The 24,573-nt window shown below is 38.1% G+C and overlaps 1 protein-coding gene across 1 annotated transcript in view; it reads right to left on the bottom strand.

Moving 5' to 3' along the window:
- Positions 1-22,875, bottom strand: part of BEND6 (BEN domain containing 6) — a 35,650-nt gene extending 12,775 nt beyond the window's left edge. Inside the window, exons 1-3 of the mRNA XM_034991215.1 lie at positions 22,756-22,875; positions 15,562-15,739; positions 2,700-2,920 (exon numbers count right to left, since the gene is read on the bottom strand). Coding sequence (XP_034847106.1) covers positions 2,700-2,920; positions 15,562-15,739; positions 22,756-22,875 — 519 coding nt within the window. The remainder of the gene's footprint in view (positions 1-2,699; positions 2,921-15,561; positions 15,740-22,755) is intronic.
- Between the last annotated feature and the right edge of the window lie 1,698 nt (positions 22,876-24,573).

Raw genomic sequence — 24,573 nt, 5'->3', positions numbered from 1 at the left:
AAATCGGAGGGGTAGACGAACCATGAGAGGCGATGGACTCTGAAAAACAAACAGGGTTCTAGAGGGGAGGGGGGTGGGAGGATGGGTTTAGCCTGGTGGTGGGTATTGAGGAGGGCACATTCTGCATGGAGCACTGGGTGTTGTGCACAAACAATGAATCATGGAACACTTCATCTAAAACTAATGATGTAATGTATGGGGATTAACATAAGAATAAAAAATAAATTAAAAAAAAATAATTGAAACTGGAAAAAGAAAAGGAAAGTAGTATCTGGAGAAATATTTTACCAATTGAGTTAAGACACAATAGAAAACAAAATCAACATTGCCAGGGCACCTGGGTGGCTCAGTTGTTAAGCATCTGCCTTCAGCTCAGGTCATGTTCCCAGGGTCCTGGGATCGAGCCCCGCATCGGGCTCCTTGCTCTGTGGGGAGCCTGCTTTTCCCTCTCCCACTCCCCCTGCTTGTGTTCCCTCTCTTGCTGTGTCTCTCGCTGTCAAATAAATAAATAAAATCTTTAAAAAAAAACAACAACGGGCAATCTGCCATTTTTCAATCTTGAACTAAAAAAATACAAAATAATAATTGAAACTGGAAAAAGAAAAGGAGGGGCGCCTGGGTGGCTCAGTCGTTGAGCGTCTGCCTTCGGCTCAGGTCATGATCTCGGGGTCCTAGGATCGAGTCCCGCATCGGGCTCCCTGCTCCTTGGGAGCCTGTTTCTCCCTCTGCCTCTCTCTCTCGCTGTCTCTAATGAATAAATAAATAAAATCTTAAAAAAAAAATGTTAATTAAAAAAAAAAGAAAAAGAAAAGGAAAGTAGTATCTGGAGAAATATTTTACCAATTGAGTTAAGACACAACAGAAAACAAAATCAACATTCTTGGGGCGCCTGGGTGGCTCAGGCATTAATCGGCTGCCTTCGGCTCAGGTCATGATCCCAGGGTCCTGGGATCAAGCCCCACATCAGGCTCTCTGCTCGGCAGGGAGCCTGCTTCTCCCTCTCCCACTCCCCCTGCTTGTGTTCCCTCTCTAGCTGTCTCTCTCTCTCTGTCGAATAAATAAATAAAATCTTTAAAAACAATAACAACAACAACAAAAAAAACCAAAACAAAATGAACATTCTTTAAGGGGATGTATTTTACTTTTAATACATATTTTACATTTCAGGGGTTAGAGTTAAATGTTATTTTTGATATAATTCCTAATATTTATGAGGTATTTGTTCCAGAGTATATACAAGCTCTTGTCATGTGATCTGGATTGGATGGTTTAAGGATGAGTCCCATCCTCAACATCTTCTACTAAGTGTGGTAGGCAGAATAATGGCCCACTGAAGATATCCATATCCCCGGAACCTGTGAATATGTGACCTTATAGGGATGTGATCAAAGTTAAGTACCTTGAGATGGGGAGATTATCCTGGATTATTCAGGTGGGCCCAATTTTATCATAGGAACCCCTAAATGCAGAAAAGGGAGGCAGAAGAGTGGGCCAGAAAAAAGAGGCAGAAGAAGGAGGACAGATTGGAAGAGTGAGAGGGGTTTTGCCTCCATGGCTGGCTTTGAAGGTGGTGGAATGGGCCATAAATCAAAGAATGTGGCTGCCTCCAGAAGTTGCCTCTAGACGTGGGTTGCCTCTACAGTCAGCAAGAAAATGAACTCAGTTCTACAACCACAAGAAACTGAATTCTACAATAACCTAAAGAAGCAGGAAACAGATTTTTCCATAGAGCCTCCAGAAAGGAATGCACCTGCTGACTCCTTGATTTTACCACACTTCTGACCTACAGAACTCCGAGATAATACATTTGTGTTATTACAAATCACTAAATTTGTGGCATCTGTGACATAGCAAAAAGAAACTGATATACCAAGATTCAAATGTTCTAAATGTTAGATTGTTAGTACTTAATTATTGCTCTGGAAGGCATATTTTCCAAAGCTGATACCCAATTCTAATGAAACTCTTGTCTTTTCAGCTTCTGTTTCTTGAAGAGAAATTGGGGAAGTAAGAAAAGATTATATTCTTCCAGTATGCAGAAGCTTAAATTTACTTTCACTCAATGATATAATTTTGTAACCCTCAATGCATAGTTATTCATCACTGATTTAAGAATTTTCTAGTTTAATAATTTCATCATTGACCACAATTTGACTTTAGTTTTCTTTTTTTTTTTTTTAAGATTTTATTTATTTATTTGACAGAGAGAGAGATAGCTAGAGCAGGAACACAAGCAGGGGGAGTGGGAGAGGGAGAGGCAGGCCTCCTGCCAAGCAGGGAGCCCGATGCAGGACTCGATCCCAGGACGCCAGGATCATGACCTGAGCCGAAGGCAGACGCTTAACGACTGAGCCACCCAGGCGCCCTGACTTTAGTTTTCTCAACTGGATAGTTGTGAAACAAACATTTTTTTTATTTATTGTTAAAAAATTGTTTTATGTAATTGCAATGTTATGGTTATGACCAAAATTTACCTAAAGTTACCTGATAAAACAAGGATCATTTTGTAGTCTTTTTAAAAAAAATTTTATTTTTAAGTAATCTCTACACCCAATGTGGGGCTTGAACTCACAACCCTTAGATCAAAGTCGCATGCTCCACCAACTGTGCCAGCCAGGTGCCCCATCATTTTGTAGTCTTATTATAATTTTTGTATTTACTGTATCCCAGAGAAAGATAGGGCAGGCATTCCAACTGACCTGTTTCTCATCAGTATGATGCTCTTCTTCAGCTTTCAAGGAAATCGGTGAACTGGAATTAGAGTTAGAATTACTGCACGTAGAGGCAAAAGAATCTGGTGAGGAGTTGTTTGTTGCTCTCCAGAGGGTGGATGCAGATGTGGACATGGTTCCTCCACCCTTAAGCAGGGCCTCTGCCATACCAACCAATTCTTCAAACTGGGTGACTGCTTGTGGTAACACTAAAATGGCAAGAAAAAGTAACACTTTACAAATATTTTTAATAACAGGGGCATGTATTCCCATTTTTTATTGTGTATATATACATACCATATTGCATGTAAAGAGTGGAGCAAATTATTAACATTTACTACTTTTGGAAAATAAACATGGTGAGAAGAGTGGTTGGGATATATTTACTTTTTATTATTTAATTTAATAATGGCTTAATAATAAATCAATTAAAAAGCATTTGGTTGTTGCATTTAAATGTATATGTATTACTTCATAACTAAAATGAATGGTATAGAGAGTTGATTCTTTTTTCTAATTGCTAATAGTATTATTTGAAGGTTTTTAATCTCATTAGGAGACATTGTTGATTTTATCATCAATCACCTTCCAGATGCTCATATCAGGCCAGTTTAAATGACCATTAAAACAAACCATTTCCGGGCGCCTGGGTGGCTCAGTTGGTTAAGCGACTGCCTTCGGCTCAGGTCATGATCCTGGAGTCCCGGGATCGAGTCCCACATCGGGCTCCCTGCTCGGCGGGGAGTCTGCTTCGTCCTCTGACCCTATCCCCTCTCATGTGTTCTCTTTCATTCTCTCTCTCTCAAGTAAATAAAATCTTTAAAGAAAAACAAAAACAAAAACAAAAAAAACAAACCATTTCCATTTAAATTTATTAAAGTAAATTTTCAGTGACCTTTGTGTGTGGTTTTCCATGGAGTCAAATTTCATAAATTAATAAAAATTCATTGCCACGATTCAAAACTATGTTTTCACATATTAAGGATGAATTTTGGTAATCAGCTGAATGTTCTCTTTGTTTCTCTTCTTTTTATTTAAGATCTTATTTATTTATTTGACACACAGAGAGAGAGAGCATGAAGGAGGGAGAGGGGCAGAGGGAGAGGGAGAAGCAGACTCCCTGCTGAGCAGGGATTCCCAGGACCTGAGTCAAAGACAGATGCTTAACTGACTGAGCCACCCAGGTGCCCGCTTTGTTCCTTTTTTTAATGGAAACTTACACATTCAAAGGTTCATGCCTCCGTATAAAATGGTCTTCTCTATTTACAGTTATATCTAGTTTGTTTCCTAAGGACAAATAACATTTTGCTGGAGTTTGAAGACACTTTGAACCCTCTCTGATTCAACTCCTCACTGTATGGTTAAGGGTACTGGCTGCTGGAGAAGTAACAAGCTGAAACGTTTTTCTTAAGCATATTACTAAGCTATAATCTTTGGACTAATATTTGATGTGAGAGCTGAAAATCAGTAGCTAAAGGGAGTTGAGTTTGACAAAATGATATACCCAGTTAATGCACAGCCAACAAGATACAGAACATCTCCATCCTCCCAGAAAGTTGCCTCATGCCCCTTCCAAGTCAATCCCTGGACTCACTTTAGAGGCAACCACTGATTTGACTTCTTTAGCCAGAGAAAAGTTTTGCTTGTTCTAGAATTACATATAAATGGGTTCAAATGGTATATTCTGGGTTTTTTTGGTCTGACTTTTTTTTTGCTATGGATAATGCTTTCAGATTCATTCATGTTGTCATATGTATCTGTTATTCATTCTTTTTTGTTGCTGACTAATATTTCATTATATGGATACTCCACAATTAAAGTTTCATTCACCTGTTGATGGGTTATTTTCCGGTTGAAAACATGACTTTAATGGTTCCCTAATATTCTAAGGTATTGATGTTTTATAATTTATTTAAATGTTCTCTTTTTTTCAAATTTAGGTTGCTTCCGATTTTTCTTTTTTATTTATTTGTTTGAGAGAGAGGGAGAGAGAGCAGAGCAGGGAGGGGCAGAGGGAGAAGAGAGAGAATTTTAAGCCAACTCCATGCTGAGCACAGAGATGACTTAGGGCTCCATTCATAGATCCTGAGATCATAACCTGAGCCGAAACCAAGAGTGGGTCGTTTAACTTACTGCGCCACCCAGGCACCCCGCTTCCAATTTTTCTTTATTACAGACAAAACTCGTATGAACCGTCTAGCACATACATCTTCGTATGTATCTCTGATCACACTGCTCCAAATTCCTGAAAGCATAACAACAGGGTCAAAGGTATAAATGTTTTCTGACCTCAGCTAATACTGCTGAATTGCTCTCCAGAAAGATTCTTCCAACTTACATGGCCACCAGCAATGTAAGAAGTCAGCCTTTTCTCTACACTATCAACAGGTGTTAGTCATTAACAATAATCTTCACTACTTTGATAGGTTGACATCTCAGTAAAATTTAAATTGCAATTATTTTATTCTTGTGAAGTTAAATATATACTTACTTATTGACTCTTCGAGCTTCTATGAATTATCTGTTAGACCACAGAATATTAACAGTTTATTTTTTAAAGTAATCTCTATACCCAGCGTGGGGCTTGGACTCATGACCCCAAGATCAAGGGTTGCGTGCTCTACCAACTGCCAGCCAGGTGCCCCTAGTATTTTTTTCTATTTTTAATAACTTGGATAGTTTTTGTAAAGTGTGCCTAGTGTATTATAAGCACAGTGTGTTAAATATTATTTACTCCCTTACATATTATTTTAAAACTTTTATTTGCCATAAGTTGCAAGTATTTTTCTTAGAGTTTTTTTCTTTTTTTTAAAAGATTTTATTTATTTATTTGACAAAGACACAGCAAGAGAATGAACACAAGCAGGGGGAGTGGGAGAGGGAGAAGCAGCCTTCCCGCTGAGCGGAGAGCCCGATGCGGGGCTCGAACTCAGGACCCTGGGACCATGACCCGAGCTGAAGGCAGACACTTAAAGACTGAGCCACCCAGGTGCCCGAGTTTTTACCTTTTAATTTCACAATATTTTGAAAGCATACACACATTTTTAGTTTTTATTTTAAAGTAGCAGTCTTTTCTTTAGCTTATTATTCATCTATTTTATGCTTAGAAAGTCATTCACCACTCAGATCAGTAAAATACTCAGTCATATATTTTGTATAGTTCAAATATCTTTTTATAAGTGAGATTTTTTCTGCCTGGATATATTTTTTTTAACCTCTAACAGATAATTTTAAACACAAACAAAAATTGTAAGCTCCCATCTATCCATCCCCCAGTTTCAACTCACAGCCAGTCTTGTTCCATTGATACCCCTGTCTGTTTTCTCCCCAACCACAAGAATACTTCAAGCAAATCACAGGCAGCATCTCATTTTATCTGTAAATATTTCTATATGTATCTCTAAAGGTAAGAAATTTTAAAAATATAAACATAACAATATTGTGACAGCCAGAAAGCCTTATCAGTAATTCTTCATTATCATTAGAAAACCTAGCAAATGTCCAAATTTCTCTGATTTTCTCATTGTTGTTGTTTTTACTTTATTTAATCAGGATCCAAATAAGGTCCACACGTTACAAGTAGTTGCTTTTCTCGGGGCGCCTGGGTGGCTCAGTCGTTAGGTGTCTGCCTTCGGCTCAGGTCATGATCCCAGGGTCCTGGGATCGAGCCCCGCATCGGGCTCCTTGCTCAGCGGGGAGCCTGCTTCTCCCTCTCCCACCCCCCCTGCTTGTGTTCCCTCTCTTGCTGTCTCTCTCTCTGTCAAATAAATAAAAAATCTTAAAAACAAAAACAAAAAACTAGTTGCTATTTCTTTTAAAAACTATAGGTTTGGGACGCCTGGGTGGCTCAGTTCGTTAAGGAACTGCCTTAGGCTCAGGTCATGATCCTGGAGTCCCGGGATCAAGTCCCACATCGGGCTCCCTGCTCGGCGGGGAGTCTGCTTCTCCCTCTGACCCTCCCCCCTCTCATGCTCTCTCTCTCTCATTCTCTCTCAAATAAATAAATGAAAAAAAAAACTATAGGTTTTTTCTCTCTTAGTTTTTTCCTTGGAATTTATTAATTGAAGAAACTGGGTTATTTGTTTTACGGGGTTTCCCACAATGGGATTTTGCTGATTGTATCCATAACGTACTGTTTAACATATTATTCTGTTCCCTAAATTTGCCCTAAACTGGTCATCAGATCTAAAGTCTTGATTAGATTTAGGTAGTGTTTTAAAATTCTATCAGGTAGCATTGAATGCTGGTTAGCTTTTCTTGTGATATTAGTCATTACTGATGATCACCACTTAGATTCATTACATCATGAGGAGTTGCAAAATGGTGATATTCTAATACTTTTCTTCTTCGTTTATTAGCTAGAATTCTTGTACAAAGGGAAACTTCCTCCCATCAACTATTTGGTTACACTTAGGTTTATTTCCTATAATAATGACAGGATAAATACTTGTTTTTTTTTTTTTTTTTTAAAGATTTTATTTATTTATTTGAGAGAGAGAATGAGATAGAGAGCATGAGAGTGGGGAGGGTCAGAGAGAGAGGCAGACTCCCTGTCGAGCAGGGAGCCTGATGCGGGACTGGATCCCGGGACTCCAGGATCATGACCTGAGCCGAAGGCAGTCGCTCAACCAACTGAGCCACCCAGGCGCCCTAAATACTTGTTTTTTAATCTGTATTCGCCAGTTTTCAGATGACCATTAAGTTTTTTCTTTTTTGAATACAATTATGAACTCATGCATTTATTTTTATTTATTTTTTTAAAGATTTTATTTATTTGACAGAGAGAGACACAGTGAAAGAGGAAACACAAGCAGGGGGAGTGGGAGAGGGAGAAGCAGGCTTCCCGCGGAGCAGGGAGCCCGATGCGGGGCTCCATCCCAGAGCCCTGGGATCGTGACCTGAGCCGAAGGCAGACGTTTAACAAGTGAGCCACCCAGGCACTCCTAAACTCATGCATTTAAATGTATATATGATAACCAGCTGTGGTTATCATTAGTATTTTTATTGGAATTCCACTCAAAGTATTAGTTATTTGGGGATGAATTGGCATGTTTCTCCACTGAGTTTTTTATTTTTCATCATTGATCACATACATTTCTTGTTAGGGTTATCAGTCGGTATTTTATAGTTGTTTGTAATTAATGTGACTAAATTCTGTTTTTTTTTTTCTAAGAAAATAACTGGAAATTTCTGATCTATAAGGAAATTACTGATTTAAAAAAATGGTAGCTGCTAGATTTGGGGCACCTATTATATAATATTCATTTATCAGTTTTGAAATAAAATAAGGCTTATAATGAATAACAGTAGTTTTCTGCCCTATCACTCACCACTCTTGATTACCACTCTTAGAGATCACCAATTCCAATTCATTTACCTGTTTCTTCTGGTACTTACTTTCATAGTCTTAAATAATAATATGCATATACAACTGTTTATTGATTTTTCAGATCCATATAATTATTTACTGATTTTCTTTTTTCTTTTTTTTTTTTAAGTATGCTCTACATGCAACGTGGGGCTTGAACTCACCACTCTGAGATCAGGAGTCACATGCTCTATGACTGAGCAAGCTAGGCACCCCTACTTAATGATTTTCAACTATGTAATATGATAATATTGTTCTCTTTCAACTCCTCTCCCAGCCACACAGAAATACACATACCTGCTACTCACTTGCAAACATACACACACTCTTCTCATCATCCCAGAATAGTGGTAACACAATTGTTAAATAAATATTATGCTTACATTATTATAGTGATGTAAATATTATTCACAATTCCTTTTCTTTAAAACATGATTTTCCCCCCTAGAGTTAATAATTACCTTATTATTATTATTTTTTACACTGTTTCACTCTAACTTTCTATACATCTCTAAACTTTCTATCAGAGGTGTAAAATCTCTTTTCAGAATATTTGGATATATCATGTCATCTGTCAATTTCATATTTTTCTCGGAGCTGTCTCCCCTGCAGCCCTCCCTACTCCTCCACAATCTGGGCTAGCTGCTTCTAGGCTACTGTATACTTTTCATCCTGGAGCTTCCCTTCACTATCATTCGATGACTCCTCCTTATCTCTCTCCTGAATTGGACCACCTGTTCTCTGGATGTCATGTTTTAATTTTTCTAGATTTACTCTCTCATTTGGGAGGAGTTTTTCCTCCATTAAACTTTTTTTTTTTTTTTTAAGATTTTTATTTATTTATTTGACAGAGAGAGATAGTGAGAGCAGGAACACAAGCAGGGGGAGTGGGAGAGGGAGAAGCAGGCTTCTTGCCGAGCAGGGAGCCCGATGTGGGACTCGATCCCAGGACCCTGGGATCATGACCTGAGCCGAAGGCAGATGCTTAACGACTGAGCCACCCAGGCGCCCTCCTCCATTAACCTTTGAAAAAGAAATCATAGGAAGTACATTAATGAGACGTTGTATGAGAGTATTACCAATCCTCACATTTGGTTGATAATTTCACTCGGTATAGAAGTCTAGATTTACATTCCCTTCAGAATTTGGAAGGCATTGCTTAATTATCTTGGAATTTCCAGTGTTGCTGGTGAAAAATCCAATGCCATTCTGATTCCCAATCCGTAGCAGGGGGCATGCTTATTCTCTCTGAAATCTTTTGGATCTTCCCTTTACTTCTGCTGTTCTGAAATTTGACAATGTTATGACTTGGACAAGTCTTTTTGCTTTTGCTGTTATCTTTTAATGTAAAAATTTGTGTCCTTTAGGTCTAGAAATTTATAGTATTAATTTTTTAAATAACTTCTCCCTCTTCTCTCTTGTATCTTTTAGGACCTCTTGTCTTTGGACATTCAACCTCTGGGACTAATTATTTTTCTTAATCTTTTCTATTTTCCTTTTCTTAGTCTTCTTACTCTGAAATCTATGAGATTTTCTTAATGTTAACTTTCAGACATTTTATTGAATTTCTAGGTTTCTCCCCTTTGTTCTTTGGATATTCCTCTCTTAAACTATCCTGTTCTTGTTTTGTGCAGATTTTTTCTGCTCCCTGAATTGTCTCTGTTTCCTTTGATCTTATTTTTCTCTTTGTTCATTTTGATCTGTGTTCCATGTTAGAGGATTTCCTTAAATAATCACCATCCCTGAATTCCTGCTTTGGTCCAACCTCTTCTGAGAGAAAACCTCTATCTTCTACTGTGGTGAAGGGTGGTAGCTGCAGGCTACATAGGAAGAATTTTTGACTTTGTGGTCCCAAAAGGTCTTTATGTAGGTCTTTCAATGACTCTAGTTTCACACTACCAACACTATCATAATCCCTTTCACAGGTACAAGTCCTAAACCATTTATAGTTCTGTGGTGTGATTTGGCTTCTTTCTTTTTAATTTCTCTACCTCTATCCACTCCTCATCCCCATCCCAGACACTGAGCTTTCAGATTCCTACAGAGTTAGTCAGTTACTACTCATCCATCTGTTTTTCACTTCTAAAATTTTATTGGCATCTTTTATCTGCTGTAGTCTTCTTTCTAGTTTTCCTGACCTTGTGCTTTTATGCATTTTAAGTTTATTTTTAGCAGGATTTCAAGACAGAAGGGAGAGTCACACATATTTCACTTAAGCTTTATGTCATAATTAAAGAAACCTGGGCAAACCTTAACTGATTTTTGATTCTTTACTGAAATCTCATTTGTTACAAGAGTTGAGTTTTTAGTTGATGCTTTCTTTTTCCTAGGTATATATTCATTCTCTAAAAATAACAACTTAATAGCTTCTATAAAATAGATATATCCCCCTTTTCCCTTTTATATCTTGCAGTGTTGGTCAGTTGTGGTCCACAAGGCATGTTTCAAATGCTTAAAACATACATGTATAACAGACACACATTTGCCATTCTGAATGTCTAAAATGGCATATATATTCTGTCATTTTTCCTCAGTTAGTAGGCTTTATAAACTGAAAAAGAGCCCTGATTCTTAGTTCAAAGACTTATTAAGAGCACTACTGAGCAAAAGATAAATAACCATTTTGCAGTCTTCCCTCAGACCCTTTCTTATTTGGATTATACATAAAATTTCAACTTTCTGTTATCTTCCTACTTCCCAACTTTAGCTTCACAAGGAGGTCTCCTATGATCATGTTACTTAGGATTGTATTTAAGATCGTGTTTTTATGATCTCCTTCAAATCCCAATCCTCTTTTACCGTCCTTATTTTTTCCATAGTACTGTCAGCTAACATATTATATAATTTACTCAATTATTATGTATTGTAGTTTGTGACTGTCTTGCCCCACTAGAATGTAGGCTCCATGAGAGCAAGGATCTTTGTTTTATTTGCTGGATTTTCCTAGGTACTTAGAGCAGTGCCTAATATATTGTAGGACTTTATATATATTACTGAATGAGTAAATGCATGCAAGAATACCACAGCAGCAGTAGGTAGTTTCTGACTTTTCCTGTTGCCTGAAGTCCAGCCAATAGCCAACTCTACAACTTGGTTTCTGGAGGTACACTTGTGTGTGTGTATGGAGGGGGTAGACAATATTAAATATATAATAGATTATATAGAGAGTTGTAAGTGCCAAAGAGGAAATGAAGCAGGGGAGGATAAAAAATGTTGCAGAGAGTTTGAAATTTTATTTTTATTTTTTTAAGATTTTATTTATTCATTTGAGAGAGAAAAACAGGGAGAGCACAAGCAGGGGGAGAGGTGGAGGGAGAAGCAGACTCCCTGCTGAGCTGGGAGCCTGACGTGGGGCTTGATCCCAGGATCTGGAGATCATGACCTGACCTGAAGGCAAACGCCCAACCATCTGAGCCACTCAGGCACCCTGAGAGGTTGAAATTTTAGATTGAGGAAGGAGTTTAGGGAAAAGATAAATTTAGAGTAAGGTCTTGAAGTGAGTGTACTTATTTGAAGTAAGTAAGTGGATATCTGGGGGAAGAACATTCCAGCCTGAGGAAATGGCCAGTACAAAGATACTGAAGTAAGATCATGTCTGATGTCTTCAAAGAAAACACAAGTGGCTCAGTGTGGCTGGATCACAGAGAAGGAGGGGAGAGTAGTAGAAAATAAAGCCAAGAAAGGTAAGTAGAAAGGAAATAGCCAGATTGTGTAAGGACTAAAGATCATAAAAAATGACTTCCGTTTTCCCCTGAGTGAGGTGGAAATGCACTTAAAGGTTTTGAAGAGAGAAGTGACATGAACTGACTTATGTTTAACAATTATTCTTGCAACTGTGCTGAGCATAGACTAGAGAAAAGCAAGAGCAAAAATAGTGACACCAGCTAGGAATCCACCATGATAATCTACATGTGAGATAATGGTGGCTTGGACTAGAGTGGCAGTAGTAGGGGTGGTAAAAAGGATTGTATCCCAGAAATTTTTTGAAGGTAAAGCCAGTAGGATTTGCCAATGGACTGAGTGTAAAGTGTAAAAAAAATATAGAAATTGGTTTTTTGTTTGAGAAATTGGAACAATGAAGTTAGTATTAACCAAGATGAGCAAGAAAGAGAAAAACAGGTTGAGGGAGAAGGTCAGGAGTATGGTTTTGGGCATTTAGTCTGAGATACCTATCAGTCATGTCACGTATACAGTTGGACGATAAGTCTGGAGTTAAAGAGAGAAGTCCAGGCCGGAGAATCATAGCTTATTGATGGATTTTAACATCATATAATTAGATATGATCACCTGTGGAGTGAATGTACATAGAAAGGAAAGAAGTTAAAGGACTGAGTTTGGGGCATCATCAGATATTTAGAGGGTAAGATAATAAAATAAATCAGCCATATAGATTTAGATAGAAAGAAAGATCAGCAGTGTAAGAGGAAAACTGGTAAATGTGATGTCCGAGACGCTAAATGAGGAAACTTCCAGAGAATGAGAGATAGCCAAACGTTTCAAATGTTGGTCACAGGGCAATTTGATGATCATTGAGAAATGGCTTTTGAGGGGCACCTGGGTGGCTCAGTTGGTTAAGTGTCTGCCTTGGGCTCAGGTCATGATCTCAGGGTCCTGGGATCAAGCCCCACATTGGGCTCTCTGTTTCTCCCTCTTACTCTCCCTTTGTGCTCTCTCTCTCTAAAAAAAAAAGGCTTTTGAGATTAGCAATATGGAATGTTATGGGTTGAATTGTATCCCCTCAAAAAGATAAATTGGAGTCCTAACCCCTAGTACCTCAAAGTGAGAATTTATTTGGAAGTAGGGTCTTTAGAGACGTAATAAGTTTAACTGAAGTCATTAAGGTGGGCCCTGATCCAGTATGATTGGTGTCCTTATAAGAAGGGGGAAATTTAGACATGGTGAGAGATAAGCACACAGGGAGAACACCACAGGGAGACAGGCGTTACATGGCCTCAAGTCAAGGAGCAACCAGAAGCTGGGATAGAGGGCTTCCTTGGTGCCTTTAGTGGGAGCGTGATCTTGCTGACACCTTGATTTTGGAGTCCTAGCCTCCAGAAATGGGAGACAACACATTTCTGTTGTTTAAGCTATGAAATTTGTGGTACTTTGTTACCAGTAAATTTATATATGGGGGTTATTAGTGAACAAGAAAAAAGAAGTTACAATAGAATGATAAGGAAGTGGATCCAGATCTAATTGAAGTGGATCCAGAGAGAATAGGAGGGGAAAAACTGAACACAGTGTGTAGCTTCAAGTCATTTAGGGAGTTTTTCCTATAAAGGGGAAGAGAGAAATAGGGTGGAAGGTGGAGAAGCAAATAGCCTAAAAGGGGTTTGGTTTTGTTTTTTAAATGCGAGAAATAATACTAAGTCCAATGCTAATGGAAATGATTCATTAGAGAAGGAAAACTTTATCTTGGTTAGAGCCAGGAGAAGCTCTGGAGCTATGTCCTTAGTTAGATGAAAGAGGATGGCACCCCGATGCATAGGTGGAGATACTGCCTTTGGCTAGACAAGAGGATAGGTCATCATGAATGTCAGGAGAGAGTGAAGCATAAAGCATGGGTACAGGGCTAGGGCACCTGGCTGGCTCAGTTGGTAGAGCATGTGATTCTTGATCTTGAGGTCGTGAGTTCAAACCCCAACTTGGACGTAGAGCTTACTTAAAAAACAAAAATACAAAAAAATAAAGCATTGGTGCAGGGGAGATGATAGTCTCTTTCATATCCTCCAATTTCTCAATGAAGTCAGAAGCAAAGTCATCAACTGAGAGTGAGGATATGGGAGGAGGTGTGAGAAGTTGGCAGAGAGAAAAAAATGAAATGGCAATTGCGAGTGTGGGAGGGAGAAGAAGCTTGTCGTAGTGATTCTTTTCATATACCATTGAAACTCATTTGCTACTCACACTTAGAATTTTCTCACCTAAATGTATAACAGAAATTGGTGTAATAATTTTCTTTTTGGGCTTTTATGTGTCAGGTTCTGGTGTTGATAAAAGCAGAAACAATAACAATAATAAATATCATTACTGAGCGCCTATCATGTGCTTTGGGTGAAGCATTTCTTCCAATGATCTCTTCTAATCTTCACAGGAGCAAGGACATGGTAAGTTGCTCCCTGGCCCCCACTTTGTAGATGGAAAGGTTGAAGTTGGGGCTGGGGGTCCAGTAATGTGACATGGCCACAGCTGTATAGCCAGTAAGCAGAGTTGGGATTCAAACCAAGACCTGTAACTCAAAAATCAATACGTTTAACCAGCAATTTATGCTAACTTTATAAACTAGATTTTTATCTTATTCTAAGTCCTGAAACAGATGATAGGAAAACGAGAATGATCTGTCCTTTGAAATCACAAAAACCTCACCAGAAAAAAAAAATTGGTTACAAAAATTCAATACTTAAAGTTGAAAAAAAAATAGAGAGATAATGGCTTGGTGTTGGAATAAACATATTTTAGCTGTAACTGCTTCTGCTTAAAACTATGAAGTCTTCAATGTGATAAATATTCTTAGGAAAGCATGTGAGTCATTACCATGAAATAGAAATCTAGCTCATCACCATGCTCTGTCTCCTATCATTTCTACCTCCACAATTATGTGGAACTGTCCTCTTTACTTCCATAGCCATAACCCTAGGCTAGGTTGTCATCATGTTAGTCTGGATGACTGCAATACTGTTGGAGAGTGGCCCTTCCCCGATTTCTTTCTTGTGTTATTTGTACTCATTTTGTACACAGCGGCCAGAGGGATTTATTTTCAAAATGGTCTGTGTATTTACTGTTTTACAACAGAATGCTTCCCAACACAAGACATGTTTGCCAAATATTCAGCAGCACAAAATAGTGCATGATGCTTAACTGCAAATGGAAAACATAATTTTTGAAAAATAAACACTTAAATACAATATAGGATCCTAAAAAAGACATTATACCAAGTGGTTTTTAATTTTCATAAACTGATCTTTCTTCTTTATTAGTCTTCAGTGGAATGTGATTTTTTTCCCAGACTACTCTTCCCAACTCCAAAACTACCCTTCAATATATAGGATCTTTAATTCCAGTGGTTCTATAATGTATCATAACAGGTCTCATTTTCTAGTGCTTTCCTTAGCAGAGGGGAATGAGATAGCATATCATGAACATGATAACATATTTGTTCTGTCTTACTAATCTTTTCTCTCTGGGACCTACCACAGTGAGTAGCCCCTATTAAATGCTCAATAAATATCCATTGAATGTTATTAAATGAATACAACATTTGGTATTTTGTAGGAATAATAAAAAATTCTCTAAGCCATAAACTAAAGGCTTCAAGAAGAGTGCTTCTGTGTTTAGGTAATCACAGATTTCTTAAAATGTGATTTTTGATTTTTTTTTCTCTAAGTACTGATTTGCTTTTTCATTCTTGAGAGCTGATTTGCAATAATTTTCACTCATCATATATTTTTCCTTTTATCTAAAACTGTCAATTTTCTCTAAGTTTACCTTGAAGCATGACCAAAGACTGTCGAAGTCGGCTGTTTTCTTTCCGGGTGTTTGTTAGTTTTTGTTTCAGGCTTTTTATTTTTGTGCACAATTCTTCCTTTGACAATTCTGCTAAAGGCTCTTCATCCTCACTGGAGCTCTCACCAGGCAGAAAGGCATTTCCTGAATATGGGTCTCTCTAAAATACAAGGCAGGCACAACAAAAGAAGCTTCAAAGTGACTTTAATGGTTTATCCCATGTTCTGTATGCTGAAGGGACTTAAGCAGACCTATGAATCCCTCATCTCCCGGACATTTCCTGCTCTGGATGAAGAGTTGTCCTACCTAGTGAACTAGCCTCAGCTTTGTCTTCCCCCCTCCAGGGAAGCTCAGAAAAGGGAAGACATCAAAGTTTCATGCACACATCTGACACATAGCAGAAATCAGGATTCTGTCTAACTTCAGTGAAGAATATAAAGTAGAAAAATGGTATAACAGAGAAGAATCAACCAGACTGCCATTCAGATCTTTGTAACTCATCCCCACCCTCCATTTCTCCCCTAACTTTTCACTCACAGCCTCTCTGTTGAGACTGAGAAATCTGGGGTTTATTGCATCAGAGAAAAGAGAGAGAAGATTCACCTAGAACAAAGCATTCATGCTTTCCTTTTAGTTTTAGAAATAATTTTTAAGGTCAATAGCAAGATAATAGTCTGAAAACATGCATTTGAGTTGCAAAACCCAGGCTGTGTTGAGACAGAAAAGGATTTACTCAAATTACTAAGCTTGTGTGTGTGTGTGTGTGTGTATACATATATATGTAAAATCAGAGCATAGAATGGAATTTATAAGATCCAAAGGCTGGAGTATAAAGTTTTTATTTTTAATTTTTATTTTATTTATTTTTTAAAAAGATTTTATTTATCCATTTGAGAGAGAGAGAGCACAAGTAGTGGGGAGGGGCAGAGGAAGAGGGAGAAGCACACTCCCTGTTAAGCAGGGAGTCCAATCCAGGGCTTGATTCCAGGACCCCGAGATCATGACCCAAGCCAAAGTTATACACTTAACCTACTGAGCCTCGCAGGCAGCCCTGGAGTATAAAGTTTTTTAAAAATAAACTTTAGAGTAGAAGAGATAATGTTATGACATAAAGAAAGTTTCTGTTGCACAGGAAGGGAAGAGACATTCTGGTGCTAGGAGAAGCCTGGAAAATAAGGAGTTGGGATGGCAGGAAATCAAATTTAAGTGTTTTTGCTCTTCCTGACCCCACTGTTTGGGGGGAAGGTAGATGGGCAGGGGCAAGGGTATATGATAGAAACATCCAGATAAATGAAGAACAATTCTAGAACAACAGGGTTGGCTCCTTGCTTCTCAGTGCATTAAAAACTCCCTAAAGAGGGATACCTGGGTGGCTTAGTCAGTTAAGCATCTGCCTTCGGCTCAGGTCTTGATCCCAGGGTCCTGGGATTGAGTCCTGTATTGGGCTCCTTGCTCAGCAGGGAGCCTGTTTCTCCCTCTGCCTGCCACTTCCCCTGCTTGTGCCCGCTCTCTCTCTCTGACAAATAAATAAATTCTTTAAAAAACAAAAAACCCAACTCCTTAAAGAGGTCCCATGTCCAGCATTAACATCAGGGCAATATGGTGCCTCTCTGGATCATAAATCAGAAATGGCCAAAATTAATATCTAGATAGCTGGATAAGAGAAAGCAGCCAGACTCTCCAGAGTTCTTGAAAAGCAGCTAGAGAATCCAAATAGTCCCTGTGTCCTGGTCAGGAGACAGGTAAGTGCTGAGAAAACTGGTGAAATAGAAATAGTTTAGTGTGTAGACAGTGAGTCCACACAATGCCAGAACCTTGTAGAAGATGGCATTGGGCCCACCCCTGCTGGCAAAGAGAGCCTCTGCAGACAACGGGGTTGAAGGAAGAAGAGGCCAAGACTCACTAGCAGAGCATAAGCAACACATATAAGAGATACTCCCTGAAGTGCTAGGCCCTGGGGAACAGGGGACACTGCACAGCAGAGCACTACAAGACCTCTTCTTCATAAGGCTGTTATTGTTAATAGCAAGAGAAGTAGCTGACTTTCCTAAAACAGAGAAACAGACACAGAGAGTTAGACAAAATGAAGAGACAGAGAGGAATATGTCCCAAATGAAAGAACAGACCAAATCATAGCAAGAGACCTAAGCAAAACAGATATAAGTAATATGCCTGATAGATATTTTAAAGTAATGATCATAAAGATATCACTGGACTTGAGAAAAGAGTGGAGGACATCAGTGAGACCTTTAACACAGACGTAAAAAAAGAACCAATCAGAGATCACGAACACAATAAATGAAATTTAAAATACACTTGATGGTTGGGGCACCTGGGTGGCTCAGTTAGTTAAGTGTCTGCCTTCGGCTCAGTTCATAATGCCAGGGTCCTGGGATCAAGCCCCATGTCTGGCTTCCTGTTCAGTGGGGAGTCTGCTTTTCCCTCTCCTTCTGCCCTCCCCCTGCTCATGTACTCTCTCTCTCTCAAATAAATAAAAAAATCTTTAAAAAAATACACTTGATGGAATAAATAGCAGACTAGGTGAAGCAGAGGAATTAATTAATGATCTGGAAGACAGAGTAATGTCTTCCAAAGTAACCAAGCTGAGCTAAGGAGAGGAAAGAAAATTATGCAAATTGAGAATAATCTTAGGGAAATCAGTGACTCCATCAAGCATAATAACATTTTCATTATAGGGATCTCAGAATAAGAAGAGAGAGAAAAGGGGGCAGAAAATTTATAAGAAGAAATAATAGCTTAAAACTTCCCTAATCTGGGGAAGGAAACAGATATCCATGTCCAGAGATCCCCCTCTCCCCCCCGCCCAATTCAACCCAAGGAAGTCCACACCAAGACACGTAGTAATTAAAATGAGAAAAAGTAATGATAAAGAAAAATATTTCAAAGCAGCAAGAGAATAGAAGACAGTTACATACAAGGGAAACTCCATAACATTGTTAGTGGATTTTTCAGCAGAAACTTTGCAGGCCAGAAGGGAGCAGCATGATATATTCAAAGTGCTGAAAGGGAAAAATCTGCAGCCAAGACTACTCTATCCAGCAAGGCTATCATTCAGAATAGAAGGAGAGGTAAAGAGTTTCTCAGAAAAAAAAAAAAAAAAAAAAAGGAATTTGTGACCACTAAAGCAGCCCTACAAGAAATATTAAAGAGGACTCTTTGAATGGAAAGGAAAGACCATAAATGAGAGTATGAAAAGTAAAAAATACAAAAGCAGTATAAGAAGTATTTTTGTATAAACCAGTCATGGGTATTCATAAAATGAAAGGATGTAGAATATGACACCATATACCTAAAATGAGGGGAGAAGTGTAAAGAATGGTTTCAAAATTAAGCAATCATCAACCTAATATAGACTGTTCCATGAAGAAGGTGTTATACGCAAACCTAATGGTAACCACAAGTCAAAAACCAGGAAGATATGCAAAGAATAAAGAGAAAGGAATCCAAGTGTATCAGGCCAACAAACCATGAAAGAGGGCACCAGAAGAAAGGATCAGAGAAAACCTATAGAAACAACCACAAAACAAATAACAAAATGTCAATAAATACATATCTACAAATAATTACTTTGAATGTAAAGGAACTTTTAAAAAAAAATATTTTGTTTATTTATTTGAGAGAGAGAGAGAGAGCATGAGCAAGGGGAAAGAGTAGAGGGAGAGGGAGAAGCAGACTCCCCACTGAGGAGGGAGCCTGATGTGGAACTCGATCCCAGGACCCTGTGATCATGACCTGAGCTGAAGGCAGATGCTTAATCAACTGAGCCACCAGGCGCCCCTTGAGTAGTCAGTTTAGACCCAGAGATAGAGGCTGCATGTTGAGTAAGGTAGACCAGCAAGATAAGAGTGATCCTCAACATTGTGGAGCTGCCATAGTAAGCCCCAACTGCCCTTGCTGTTATGTGAAAGGGAAGTAAACGTATTTGGGTCTTTGTTATAGCCTTTGAAACACACATCATAACTAATGTGGGTTTTGGTATCCAGAAGCAAGATATCCAAAACCTGACATATGTTTGAATTACTTAGATAGATCAGGTGGTGGGCCAAAAAAACAAAGATATAACATTGAAAAGCTGTTGACTCTTGCTCGACCTTGTGACATATTTGGTAAAACTGTCACCTGGAATACCATGGAAGTCAGATCATGTGCTTACTGAGTCTGGAAAAAAGAAGGACAGTGTGTACCAGAGATTTCTTGTCAGTGACAGCCAGTTTGCAGAGATGGAAGGTTTTCTCCTTCCACCTACATTTAGATTGCAGCCTGTAATCTAAATTTACTGGTAATCAGTGAAAAAGCAATTTACCTTTACATCTAAATAGCAGGAGGTAAGACTGTGATCTCAAGGCTTTCTCAAGAGCTTCTCTTGATATCCATTGAGATCCATCCCAATGGTAAGCATCAACTTCAGTGTGTTGCCTTCAAGCTTATTGTTTCACGTGGCCATTAGGTAACTGCCATAAGTTGGAGAGAAAAGAGGCTGAGCGCAGAATCCATAATAAAAGAGGAGAGTTTTGGGGGCGCCTGGGTGGCTCAGTCATTAAGCATCTGCCTTCGGCTCAGGTTATGATCCCGGGGTCCTGGGATCGCGTCCCACATCGGGCTCCCTGCTCAGTGGGAAGCCTGCTTCTCCCTCTCCCACTCCTGCTGCTTGTATTCCCTCTCTAGCTGTCTCTCTCTGTCAAATAAATAAATAAAATCTTTAAAAAAAAATAAAGAGGAGAGTTTCCAGGCTAATTTATGACCAATTAAGATCTCTGGCTTAGTTACTTGCCATGGAATGAAATAGAAAGTAGTTTGGAAAGCTATAAACTTTTTAAAGAAAACAAATTGCTAAAGAAATTACAACACTGGCCTGCAAGATCATGTGACTATTTTACTCCTCAAGGAACCACTGGGTCTCCCAAACCTGCACCATTAAATTGAAATAAGATGTCATTTTCTCCCGTCATTGCCAAAAAAATGAAATATGAATATCAATGCTAAGTGTTGGTAGGGAAATACAAATAGAGGAGCTCCTCATGCCCTGCTTCTGGGCATATGGACTGATGTAGACATTCTGGAAAGCAGTCTTATAATATCTAGTCAAATGAACTAGAAACAAACATATAACTTATAAGCCACAAATCACCCTTCTATGTGTTTATTCCAGAGAAAACCTCATTTGTTTCTTAAAAAGACAGGTATGAGGAGATTTATTTTTTCATTGTTTGTAGTAGCAAGATGCTATAGGAAATTTAGGTGTTAATCACTGGAGAAAAGGATAAGTAAAATCTGGTGCTATGCAGTAGTTAGATACAATGGATCAGACATAATAGCAATGTAAGTAGATGTTAAAAACAGAGCTGATTGAAAAATCAGAAACAGATTGAGGTATATATCATGATACCAATGTACTACTAAATGATGTATCTATAAGGTTGTACAATGCAGTGTGATCTGTAAGAAGGAAAAGGTTGGAAACAAGCCATATCCATCATAGGAGACTGGCTAAATAAAGACTGGTACATAGACACAGTGGAATAATATGGAGCTGTAAAAAAGAGAAAGTTCTTTATATACTAGTGGAAAGATCTTTAAAAAATGTTAAGTCAAAAAGCAAAGTACAAAGCAGCATATCTGGTAAGTTACTTTTTTGTGCAAGAGAGGGGACAAAAATATCTATTTTAATATTTGCTTTATTTGAACAAAGAAACACTATAAGGATGAACAAGAAAGCAATAAATGTGGTTACCTATGGTGGGTGGGTGGGAGGTGGGAACAGGGTGGATGGGAGACAGGGATGTGAGGGAGAATTTTCACTGTTTACCTTAAAAAATATATATATATATTTATATATTAATATATATATTTATATATATTAAAATATATACCTTTTGATTTTTTTTAACTCAGAAAAGCTTTATTTTTTATTTAGCTTTCTGACTCTGTTCTTGTGCCTTCAACACTTTAACAATCATTTTCTGCTCAATAAAGTGCACTTAATCCTGTCATGCACACATTTAGCACACATGGAACCACCATGGGCCCTGCTGACATATTTTTTTCATTTTAGAGAACCTCATAAGAACTTTAAAAATTTATTTATTTACTTGAGAGAGAGAGCATGCATGTGCGCGAGCCGGGGTGGGGGGAGGACAGAAGGGGAGGGAGAGGGAATCTCAAGCAGGTTCCTCACTGAAGAAGGAGCCCGACTCAGGCTTGATCTCAGAATTCTGAGATCATGACCTAAGCCAAAATCAAGAGTCAGACATCTAACCAATTGAGCCACCCAGGCACCCCTAGATCCTAGTAAGAACTTTAAGTCTCACAGCACAAACTCCTTAAAGATGGACTGAGAACACCCAACAAGCAAATTTTGCCAGTTTCCCAATCTTCTTGGTATAAAGGTAAGCAGTTCTATTACCAGGGTTTTGGGAAAGCCTAGTTTTGCTAGGGGTGTATTGTATGATACCCTATGATAGTGTGTCAAATGCCGGACCATCCTTAATGCCTCTAGACACCATCCCTGGAAGATTAAAAAATATTTTAAACCATGAGAATGTATTTAAAAAAATAAGAATACATGCACATAGCAAACTACATGTATTACAAAGACATACACAAATGTATGTATTACAAAGACACACAAGTAAAATGAAAACAGGATAAACACATTATTGGGTTGTCCAAAGCATAAGAGGACAATAGGAGTGGGCAATTCAAATTAAAAAGGAATAAATCAATAAAAATAAGAAAGGAGCCCAGATCAAACCAGTGATGAACATGGGCCACAAACTGGAGTTAAAAAAGAAAAGAAACAGTAAATCTTAAAGAAGAGGTATTTCAATTTCTTCAGTACTTTTTGAGAGGAAAAATAGTTTCTGACAAGTTTGCTGCTCTTTCATTTCCCAGAATATGAGGGAAAGTTTGAACAATGGCATAATTGGCCATACTCAAATAGAAGCAGGTAAAATGTCTTTTGAGTATGTTTCTAACTCAACTTGTTCAACGTTACAAAGAGAACATGAAATTTTATTCCCTTGGTTGAACAAAGAATTAAAGGGAACAATAAGTTAATAGAAGAACGGAAAGTACTAACTAAAAAATTATGAAAAGGATTTTGGAATTATGCTGGAGCTAGATAATAAAATTATATTAAGGTAACAGAACACCAACCTGTCCTTTATCCATGTCACTATTTGCATTCTCTGAGTCCATTGTCTCTGTTCTTTTCCTCTTTCCTTTTCTAAAAGCTTGGGTTTTGGTAATGTCATCTGTTTGCAAGATCTTCTGCATTTTCTCAAGTAGTTATCAAAGATTTTCTGAAATTGTAGGAAGAGGGAATGCCCATGTAGATGATGCTATTCTGAACGTAGCCCCAAAATTAATGTTTTTCCTTAAAAACAAAAACAAAAAAAGATACATAATGTATTTACAACTATATGTTTGTTTCATAACGGCAGTAGCCACTCAAGTAAAATTCTTTTACTAAATGCTTTCTATCTTTCTCCTGCTGACCAATTTTGTACACATTTTCATTTGATTCAATATCTTTTTTTTTTAAGATTTTATTTATTTATTTGACAGAGAGAGACACAGGGAGAGAGGGAACACAAGCAGGGGGAGTGGGAGAGGGAGAAGCAGGCTCCCTGCTGAGCAAGGAGCCTGATGCAGGGCTCGATCCCAGGACCCTGGGATCATGACCTGAGCCGAAGGCAGATGCTTAACAACTGAGTCACCCAGGTGTCCCCATTTGATTCAATATCTTTCAATTTCATCATCATCATGAGGATGTCTCGTTTCCATGATGTGCCCGGTATGCAGTGATTTTATAAAATGAAGTGTGAAAATTTTTCATCTTCACAAGTTTTTTCTTGTCAGTCAGTTATAAGGAGTCTAAAAACCAACATATAAACATAAATTTATGCAGACAGTATTTCACAGGACCAAAGTTATAAAAGGCATTAATAATAGTAGATCTCATCAGGATCAAAGTATTCCAAGGGAGATCAATAAAAATTGCTTAGAAGTTTGTTTTGTTTTTTTCTGAAAACTCTATAGTTTAGAGGTGGAAGATTTTGCTTGGTGTAAATTTAAGAATTTACCATAAAGAATGGAAGAAAAATATACCTCAAAAGCAAAGATACATTTCATAAAAAATTTTAAGGGATAATCATTTTTCAAAACCTGAAAAGCAGATGATAATTCTTAGGTAGAACAGGGTTGAAATGATCAAATTTAATTTTTGTTATGCACAGATGGTGTAGTACATTTGGTCTTAGCATCCTTATTACTTGCACATATTGGTTTGTTTCTATGAAGAGACATTTAATTATAAATATCTTTAAATACAGAAGGGGCTGAACTTAAAGGGACTTCAAGAAATATGTAGACTATTGAGTAGAAGGTAACGTATGCTCCTTACCAAAGTATACTAAATGATTCTTTTAGAAAATATGGCACTTTTACCTACTTAAAGAGAAGTCCTCATTCTTTACTCCAAACATGAAATAATATTTGGAATTGTCTTGCCAAAATTGCTTGTTGTGACTCTTTAAAAACTTACTTTGGGTTTTATTTATTTATTTATTTTTAAAGATTTATTTATTTGACAGAAGAGAGCACGAGAGAGCACAAGCAGGGGGAGCAGCAGAGGGAGAGGGAGAAGCAGGCTCCCTGCTGAGCAGGGAGCCCAATCCAGGACTCCATCCTAGGACCCTGAGATCATGACTTGAGCCGAAGTCAGACGCTTAACCGAATGAGCCACCCAGGCGTCCCTGGGTTTTTAAAATAAATGAATAATATTTCAGCTCATACATGGAATTGAACTGTCATATCTGACTCACAAATATCAGGGATTTTACCTAGCATCAAGCTTTATTAATAGTTTTAATGATACAAGCAATCAAGAGGCACAGGTCAAGTAGGGAGAGGTTTAGGGCATCCTGCTGGCTTTGTAGGTCCTTCCTTCTCAGATCACATAGGTACTCTGTG

Source organism: Mirounga leonina, unplaced genomic scaffold, assembly GCF_011800145.1.
Source record: "Mirounga leonina isolate KUSES-001 unplaced genomic scaffold, KU_Mleo_1.0 Mir_53, whole genome shotgun sequence".
NCBI classification, from domain to species: Eukaryota; Metazoa; Chordata; class Mammalia; order Carnivora; family Phocidae; genus Mirounga; species Mirounga leonina.
The sequence above is the reverse complement of the archived record's forward strand: the minus strand, read 5'-3'. Positions and strand labels throughout refer to the sequence as shown.